Source organism: Chaetodon trifascialis, chromosome 6, assembly GCF_039877785.1.
Source record: "Chaetodon trifascialis isolate fChaTrf1 chromosome 6, fChaTrf1.hap1, whole genome shotgun sequence".
NCBI lineage: Eukaryota > Metazoa > Chordata > Actinopteri > Chaetodontiformes > Chaetodontidae > Chaetodon > Chaetodon trifascialis.
Window position 1 is genome coordinate 2,657,524 of NC_092061.1, and position 9,744 is coordinate 2,667,267.

The following is a 9,744-nucleotide window of genomic DNA, read 5'->3' on the forward strand; positions in this document are numbered from 1 at the left end:
AGCTCATTTGTCATTATTACTGTATCGAGTCTACTTTTATTTATTATTTATGGTAATTTTTCTTGTTTTTATGTTTTTGTAAAGCTTAGAATTAGAATTTAATGACACAGTGCAAGCACTAGTGTGTGTGTGCTTCCCAGATTAGGACCATAATTCCCATGAACCCTGCCTCAGAGAGGGTCCGGCCACTCGTCCTTCTCCCTCTCCTCGTCATTGTCTTGCGAGCAGCGAGACGAGAGTCCGGAAACAGCTCTCAATGACGGTGAACACGCATTCAGTCATTCTTCCGTCTGCCGTCGCAAGAGTCTCTTGAAGTTTCGGTCGTATTTCTGTTGGAAAATCTCTGCCTGCCTCCAGTTAATGTGCAGATTTCTCCCAAAATCTGATGACACACTATGTAAAGTGCAGTGCTGGGGGGTGGGGGGGGGGGTCTTTTTTCTCAAAGCTAACACAGTAAAGATTTCATTACCACATATAATCAGCCGAGTTTAATGATTGCCTTTAAAAAATGGATGACAGCACCTCGCTCGTCTTCCCTGTCAGCACAGACACATGATGGAAAAATAACCTGCAGGGACAGAGACATTGCAGGGACAGTAACAGATGCCGCCGCCGCTGCTGCTATGCTTGGATTAGTTCCTCCTTTTGTCAGACAGGTGCTTTCTGGTGTGTCGCCGCCTGCGCTGCGGCGAGCGCGTCCTCCCCCTCGGCCCTTTGCTTCGTCAGGCTCTCCAGGCTGGCTGGATGACTATCAGCCTCCTGATGACGTCCATGCGAGTGGGATGCTCTCCCCGCCGTCAAGGTCTCATCCGTCTGTCTGCGTGGCTTCACCTTCGCAAAAGCATCCACGCTCTCACAAAACGAGCACGAACCGGAAAGCATGACGAGTGCGAAGGTCTGACGCTGGCGGCGGCGGCGGCTACCTGAGCCACACACAGTGATGCGTGAGGAGGCGTTCATTAAGATATGCACGCAGAGGCGTTTATCATGAATATTGTGTCACTTCCTGCTCCTGTTTGGGGTTAAAGTGTGCTTTCCTCTGGATTAGCAGTATTAATCAAAGGGAATGGATTCTCTCCCACCTACAGGAGGTACAGGCTGGGCGGCAGCCAAGCGCAGCTCTTGTTTGATCTGCACAGCCTGAGTAAAGTGATAAAATAAAAAGTAGCTTCTGTGCATCGTTTTGCATATCGCACAGGGGCTTGTGTATGGGATGAATATGGTGTCACGCTTGGAAACAGAAAGAAATGCTTCAGAAGGCTGAAAGTCTTTGTTTGGGAGCGAATGAAAGTCTAATAAAGTGCCTGTGGACGGCGTGGATGTGAAGCTGAAGAGCAGCGACTGCTGAGCGGACGCTGGCGGAGACACGTCCCCTGTGCCGCCGTCCACCTGCTTCGTCTGTGCTCAGAGAAACTCACAGACGTCATCTAGATTAAAAAGGATTCCTCAGTTTGTGGTGTGATCTTATTGGACATCTGCTGCCCCACAATGCATCGCTTTTCTTCAGACTGCGCAACAGTAGCAAAGATGTTCAAGTAGAAGAAGACATGGACGTCTTCTGCGTGACATCACTGTGAAGCTCGGTGACTCCGGCCGCTGCCATCTTGGCAGCGATTGATTGAGACCAAACTGCCAGCTAATCCCACAATGGTCAGAGCGTGGGTGGAGCTGAGGCGACCGCATGGAGCCTGAGTGCTGAGAGCTAGCAGCCAGCTGTCAGTCAAAGCTGGAGTGCTCATAACTGTGCGTAACTTCAAGCCTTAATAGCATTTAAATGAGTCCTCGCTCAGGTTTCATGAATTATCTGCAGAGACCAGAACAGATTTTATTCCAGTTCAGCTTTGAAGGTCTGTGGAGGTCTTGGAGGCGGACTCAGGTGGCCATTTGTGGAACTGCAGTTTTTGGCTTTTTTTGGCTTTTTCAGATTACAGACTCGATGTGCACCTCCCGTCCTCTGAGTGGGCCTGTTCCCCACCAACACTTGTGCTTGTCTGATGGACTGCGCTGTCCACGTCAAAACAATAAGATAAAGAAGACAACAAATGTGAAGTTCATCCCTTATTCTGCTGCTTGTTTGTGTCTGAGAGATCACCTCTTAGCATCATCTCTTATCTTCAGCGAGTGTTGCTGAGACACATTCAGGTTTCAAACAAAGTTCATTTTCTTTTGATTTGTCTGTCTGAAAAATGCCATTTGGGAGATTTGTGGCTTTTGAAAAATGGGTCCAATATTTTCTTTGGTGACTTCGGGTCCAAAGAATCGGTCGTGATCTGAGCTCACGGTCCCGTTTCCCATCGGACTGAGCGAACTCAGGACCTGCTGCAGGTCTCCTCAAGGGCCGAGTCGAGGTGAGACCTCATGGCGCAGACACAGGAAATGACTTTGAAAGGAGGATGCTGTAAACTCGAGTGCAAATGAACATCCACACACAGTTTCTAAACAAAGGCTCACCCTTTCAAAACTCAGCTTTCTGAGCTTTCAGATCAGCATTTACAAGGTTTCAAACCTGGAAAACAAACGTACACACCCGGAGAACAAACATGAGGCTCTGACAGAGCTGGAGAAACGCTGCTGCAGGTAGAATAACGCTGGCAGAGGTTTCACCTCCTTTCCAGCCGTCAGAACGTTATGCAGCCTTCAAATCTGCAGCTTCAATCTTTTGTTTTCGATTTCAGGCTTTCAAACAGTTTCAGCCTCTCACAGCTCGCCTCACTTTCAGAGTACATCTTCATCCTGGACTTGTGAGACTTTTATGTTAGATGAAACGCATTTTCTCTTCAAAACACCTCTAATTCATGGTAATCTGCTTTTTTTTTCATGTGCGTGACATCCTCGCTGCTAAATGCTTATTGATGTGAAGCGTTTGAATTCCGCTCGCCGGGATTCGCTCGTCAATCAGGCGCTGTGACCGGTGGGGACGTCTTTCTGCTTTCTGCCTCTCGTTTTCTGTTGATGAAGCTTCTATAGGTGCCGCGCTGTGTCACTGTGCAGCTATGGCTGCTGTCACTGCTGATTTCTCCTGGGAAAGACCTCCCCAACCCTCCGTGTTTAGAGCAGGAAATGAAAAAGCTTTGCGAGCAGGCGATACAATAGGCTGAGCTGCTGTCGTAGGAGAGCGCCGCTCTAATTGATCACAGCAGAAAGTCACGGGTTATTGCTCGACAGGCACGTGCTTGAGGATGAGAATCAAATCTTCTTCTTCCTCCAGTGTGGCCGTCGTGATCTGTAATCCTTCTGTCTCTTTCCCTCTCTCTGTCTTGCTGTTGCTCCCCCAGGTCTTGTCTCCTCTGTCGGACTCCATCCTGGCGGAGAAGACCATCACGGTGGTGGACGACAAGGTGACCATCACGGAGCTGGGCGTCCAGCTGGTGACCGGCCTCTCCATGAGCCTGCAGCTCAGTCCGGGAAGCAACAGAGCCATCCTGGCCACCACGACCACTCAGGAGGTTCTGCAGAGCCCCAAACAGGTCAGGAAGCTGTCGCATCTGACGGCGATTAACCGACCGACTCGTCAGCAGACGGTTAATCTCCACTTTTCAATTAAATATTCCAAACGTTTACTGAAGCGTGATGTTTGCTGACACTGTTTTCTGACATTTTATGGACAAAACGATGAATCCGGGATGGAAAATAATTAAATGAGACCTGAGCTTTGCTTTTGCAAACCTGAAAAATGACGGTGATGATGATCCAACAGGCTGAAAACAAAGACCAGTAATTATTCCCAAACAGTGTTTAACCAGGTGTGATGGAGGCAGAGAGGGGATGATTAGTTTTACAACAATAATTATTATCTCTCTGCATATTCAATTATTTTTTGTAGGATTTGATGAAAGATGTATGTGCTGAAACCCAAGCCGAGCCCTCTGCAGAACAAAGCACTTGCCTCCACGTTTCATTTCACACCATCGGCGTCGCCGAACGAGCAGAGTGTGCGTGCGCTCGCGAGGACGCGTGTGTTTGTTTGTTCGGAGCGTTTCTAACCCTCTTAACTCCGCGGCCCGAGAGCCGGAGTGTGTTTCCCTGGGCAGCTAATGGAAACGAGAGCTTAGTCTGAGAACATGCAGAAGCAGCACCGCAGCGCCTGCACCGAAACACGACTCACAGGCCGAATCGTCGGGCCTCCGCTTCTCATTGGCTGCTCTTTCATCTGCCCATCGAGCCCTCTCGCGTCTCTGGACCGCTCCTTTACACTCCTCTTCCTCCAAAGTGAGGAAGGAAGGAATAGAGGGCCGTTTATCTGGCCCATCGCCTCGTGCGCGGCGTGCAGATAAGCAGGCAGCGCTGCACTGTAAGTCCTCTGGTGCCAGTAATTAGCGAGCATTGACAGACCGCTGTGGAGAGCTGCTCGAGCGCCTTCGGGGATTTGTCCTTCCGCAACATTAAAAGGCAAATTGTGAAATTGGAGTAGGAGAGGGCCTTAAGACTCTATGTATGGCAAATCCTCATTCACACCAACAATGTTTAATGTTACTGTTTGATCTTTTCCGCCTATCTTTTAATCTTTCCCCTTCAGCTCAGAGGGAGTAGCCGCTGAGCCAGCAGAACGAGCTGGTGTTGGACTAACAGCGTCTTCCACAATCAGAAAGCGTCGTTTATTCTGTACCAGACGACTAAAATCAGTCTGTGTGCTGCACTGACAAAATGAGCTTTAATGCTTTTCAGTGCGTTTCTCATTTTTACTAATAAACTAATTCACTGCACTCCGCAGAGTAAAAACAGCAGTTTCTTTTTATTCTCATCACAGTCCTCTCCTCTTCATCCACTCTTCATCCTCTGTAGCTCTTCATTCTTCTGTCTGACTCCTCGTTCACGCTTCCTGAGTACCTGAACAACATCTGGTTGATGCTCCAGCAGCCGAGCAGAGACGAACAGTTTGAGCAGATTTATCTGTTTCAGTGTGTTTGCATGAAGTGAGACTGGAGGCAGTTTTTTTTTTCACTGATTATTTATTTCCTCTGTGTGTGTGTGTGTGTGTGTGTGTGTGTGTGTGTGTGTGTGTGTGTGCGCACGTGTGTCTCCACAGGAGGCCTTGATCAGCGCCTGGCTGCAGTTCAGCGACGGCTCCGTTGCTCCTCTGGACCTGTACAACCCCGACTTCTTCGTCCTGACAGCCACCTCCCTGGACGAGGAGGTGGTGATGGTGCAGCAGAACCCCTCCTGGAAGTGGCCTGTCATCGTGACGGAGGCGGAGGGCCAAGGCCTGCTGGTCAGGGTGGAGATGACTGTCTGCGAGGTCTGCCAGAAGTTCAAGCGCCGCAGCATCCTGGCAGCGGGGAACTGTAACGTCAGGGTGAAGTTCGGCCGCGGTGACGGCTCGAGGGGAGGGGGCAGCGACTACGGCCCTGACGGAGACGATATGGACGGCAGGGGCAGGCTGTCCCCCTCCCAGGACAGGACCGGCCTCGACAACCACTACTACGGCAGCTCCATCTCTGACATGGAGGACGGAGTGTTGAGGAGAGCCACCACCACCAGAAGCGCAATAATACGGAGACCCAACGGGGACAAACTGTCCGACGACGGCAGCCACAACGTGCCCATTGACTTTGCTGACTTCCCCGCGCAGGTGGACCTCCCCCGAGGCCGCAACATGGACGACGACCTCATTCAGACCGCCCGTGGGCTCACCGACCTGGAGATCGGCATGTACGCCCTGCTGGGGGTCTTCTGCCTCGCCATCCTGGTCTTTCTCATCAACTGCATCTCCTACACCCTCAAATACCGCCACAAGGAGCTGTCGATCGAGGGCCAGGAGAGCATGAACCACGCCCACGACTGGGTGTGGCTGGGGAACGAGGCGGAGCTGCTGGAGAGCCAAATCAGCCTGTCGCCGCAGCAGGAGGAGCAGACCTCCATGATGGACTCGAGCAGCGGGCTCGAGGAAGGCAGCCACCTGCTGAACGGAGGCTCGGCCCAGAAGCACGTGCAGGGCCAAGTGCACCGGGCGGCGGACGCCGGCTGCGGCGCCAAGGACAGCAAAGGAGACTCACCCACCACCAAGAGGAAGCGAGTCAAGTTCACCACGTTCACCACCATCCCCTCGGACAGTAGCTACCCCGCCGTGAACACACTGACTGGAGGCCACGGCCGGGACATTAAGTGGGTGTGCCAGGACGTGGAGCTCGGAGACTCCAAGGAGCTCCGCAATTACATGGAGCGGCTAAACGACAGTGCTTTAAAAGAGGTGGCATAATGCTCCAGGTGCACTCGTAACAAACTCACCCTTATGCCTTTCAGAGGAAAGTGGGTCTGGACCAAACCGGACCTCCAGCAGGTGAACGTTACTTCAGAGTCACCCCAAACTGCCAAAGGGTCATTAAACTTAAGAGGACTGTCTCGATTCCACAAGCGACTGAATGACTGAAGGTGGTCAGGAGGTGGATTTTCATTTCAGACCTTTTGTCATCACTTTACTACGACAGGGTTCAGGCAGAACCACGACCCCGGACTGACCTGCGACATCAGACCACGTGTAGATTTAAACAAGCAGTAACACGACTAGTTAGATGTTCTGAATGTGTGTGCACATTAAATGGTTTTTGGAAGTTTTGTAACATTTTGGATATTGATTTCCTACGACAGATCCTCACCCTGCGACGAGCTCCGAGAGGCCAAAGCAAGCCGAGAGATGCATGTTGGGAAAAAAAAAAGAAAAAAAAAAGGCACAACTTTCCGGTTCATTGTCATCCTCCTTAACACGGCAGAGGACCTGTTATGTATATAGCGAACAGTCTCCAAAGCATTGTATTGTTGCTCCGTATATTGTATTTTCATAACATTTAAGAAATACACAACAATGTCAAAAAGTGTGTTCGCGTTTATTGTCGCCGCTCAGTTCTCCAGTGCTAACGTTACCTGAGGAGTGTGGGCGAGGAAGAGGAGCCAGTCGCACATTCATCTCTGTGTCAACAGCGTTTTACGACAGGTAATTTACCCACAAGCCACCACACGGTGGAGGGAGGCGGCGGCCGTTAGAAGGCGGGAGCCTGGCGTGACGGCCAGCGTGTGAAGGAGCTCTTAGATGAAACGGCTGGACGGCATGGTAATGTGACATTTCCCGTCGCCGAGTTTAAAGTTTTGTGGGCTTTGAAGAAAATGCCAATTAAGGTCTCGTTAACCTCTGTCCCGCCGCCTCCGGGAGACGCCGGGATGAAACGTGCTCTCCGTCTCCGGAGGAGCGCGGGGACACAAAGAGGGATAATTACAGGAAAGGTGGGAAATGTTTTCGCTTTGGAAATGGATCTTTTATTATGGAGATAATTGCACAAATAATAATCATTTCTGAAAACTTCCCAAACAAAGGCAGTGGGCTGAAAAATTGCATTTTGCTCAGCGAGCGTCATTATCATCACAGTGGTGTTGGCTGATTGGGTTTTTTTCTCTTATTATTTTCCATCAAGCAGAGAAATGTTCACATTATGTTAACTGTTGCTGCAGCGTGGATCAGATTGTTAATCAGCGGCGCTCACGTTACCGGCCTGGAAGAGGGGAGGCGAGATGCTTCGGCCAACGGCGGCGCTGCCTCAAGTGTAATTAGCGATGCTGTTTAGATTTGCTCAGTTCTGTCGGTGCTGAATGGAGCCTCCAGACCGCTGACTGGAAGTTTACTGGTTTTTATTTGATTAGTTCATGCTGTTTGATGACCGGTTCTGTTTTCTTCTTCTGTGGTGCTGCTATCAATCCACCGCCGGCTGAGCCGAAAGCACAAAGACTGGAGTTCAAATGGAAAGATAAAAACCCTGACAGGTATTCAGATGATTAAAGGAGTAGTTCCAAATTTTGAGAAATGTGCTGATTTGCGGTCTCGCAGAGAGATTCAGTTAGCAGATCGATGACTGCTCTAAACATAAAGCCACAACCTGCACAGTTAGCTTAGCTTAGCATAAAGACTGGAAACAAAGGGAAACAGCTAGCCTGACTAGCTACCAGCACGTGTAACGATGCGCACGGTCACTTCCTGGAGTCTGAAGACGTCCCATGTTGATTTCTGAGCTGGAGAGGTGCTGCGAGGCGTGTTCCCTTCAGACTGAGCCAGGCTAGCTGTTTCCCCCTGCTTCCAGTCTTTGTGCTAAGCTAAGCTAGCCGACGGCTGGTGTCAGTTTCCTCTCATCGAACTCTGAGCAAGAAAAGACATAAAGCAGGAAACGGATTTCCAAAAATGTCAAAACATTAAGTCCTCAGTGTCACCTGACTAAAGCCACAACACACGAGTTTACCTGTGAAACCATATGGAGGCCATGCAGCGCGCGCACACACACACACACACACACACACACACACGCCGGCCCTCCTCCCTCTTCTTCTCTGTTTCTGCTCCGTCCTGATCGCTCTTCTCCTGCGGGCTGATCTGCGTCTCCTGTGTGATTTCCTGCCTCTGTGGTTCTGTTGGTGGCTGCGGGGGATGGAGGCGGGGTCCGCCGCCTGCCGCGCTCAGCCCATGGACTGTGAAGGGCGAGGCGAGCCCGTGCGGGTCTGGGAGGGATTTAACTGTCAGCCACTGGGGGCATGATTGATGGAGAGCCCGGCGTAATTAAAACTCTTTTGTGACCACCGTCGTGGCTGCAGCCTCCTCAGGTGGGAACAGGAGACGCAGCCCATTAAAGACACGGCGTCCACCCCCTGGGCTGCGGCCTCAGACGTGTTCGTCTCTGCCGGGACGCAGCGCACGAGATTTAATGATTGTACTCACTTCCATTCTTGGAGCACAGTAACTCAAGACTCATTTTGGTGGCCTTGAAGTCTTGACTCCCCTGAAAGGCGGAGAAAAAACCTTCCCCAGGCCTCCATCCTAAATGGATTTTTAATTAAATTGATGATGTGAGACCAACAAACTCCGGCTAATGGTTGGCTGTGCTCCCTGTGGTCCTAATGTGCCGGCTCTGTATTCGCAATTTCCAAATGATTATTCGCCGCTTGATTTATGTTGCTTCTTTTGAATTCATTTTTAAATCAGTTCACAGCGGTTTTACAGCAGCCGAACACGCACAAACACCCGCAAACACGCACAAACACGCACCAACACGCCGCCGCAGACGAGCGAAGGAGCCGCCGACAAGGTCGTCTTGACATTCAGGTCCGAGCGGCTTCTGCAGGTAAACACAGGAAACCAAAGACAAACACGGCGTCCCACCTGAGCGGAGTAACCTGCTTTTACTGACTGCACTCAGCCTGACCTTTGACCTCAGTGTGTTTGTGCATCTCCCGACGCTTCATGACTCCTGTCAGCCTGAGGACGTAAAGCTTTAAAAAATGGCTCACAGACGTCATTAATTTCTTCAAACAGCTGGACGTTAATCGTGCATTTGTGTGGGACTATTTTTAGCTGCGGATTAATACGCACCCTGTGCTGCAGTGAGTGTGTATGTGGCTTTGATGCATATGAAATGCTGCATTAACATCATCAGTTTATGGGATTTGTTGACAGAATCTGGAACCACGACCCCAAACGCAGGTTAAACAGTTGTTTCCAGATGTTTGTACAGTTTAATAGAAACGTGCGCTCGACAAAAAGCACAACAGCAGGAGGTCAGGAGGCCACAAACACGCACCTGGCCGGGCGCCGTTGCTCAGCGTGGCTGAGGGAGATTCACCTCGATGCCGCTACTGTTTGATGGGAGTTGAGCCCCGTTCTGTACAAACAAGACGCTCTAAACTCAGGTCCTGCACCAGAGTGAAGGTTGAGCCACTCCAGATGGAGGTGTGCTGCTTATGTCACAGATCGCCTGCCTGCGTGGACGCCGT

The 9,744-nt window shown here is 50.7% G+C and overlaps 1 protein-coding gene across 1 annotated transcript in view; it reads left to right on the forward strand.

Annotated features, from left to right (window-relative positions):
- The window catches only part of LOC139333108 (transmembrane protein 132C), a 123,317-nt gene extending 116,513 nt beyond the window's left edge, over nt 1-6,804 (forward strand). The window contains exons 8-9 of the mRNA XM_070965386.1: nt 3,276-3,467; nt 5,027-6,804. Coding sequence (XP_070821487.1) covers nt 3,276-3,467; nt 5,027-6,196 — 1,362 coding nt within the window. The 3' untranslated portion in view covers nt 6,197-6,804. The remainder of the gene's footprint in view (nt 1-3,275; nt 3,468-5,026) is intronic.
- Nucleotides 6,805-9,744: the final 2,940 nt, after the last annotated feature.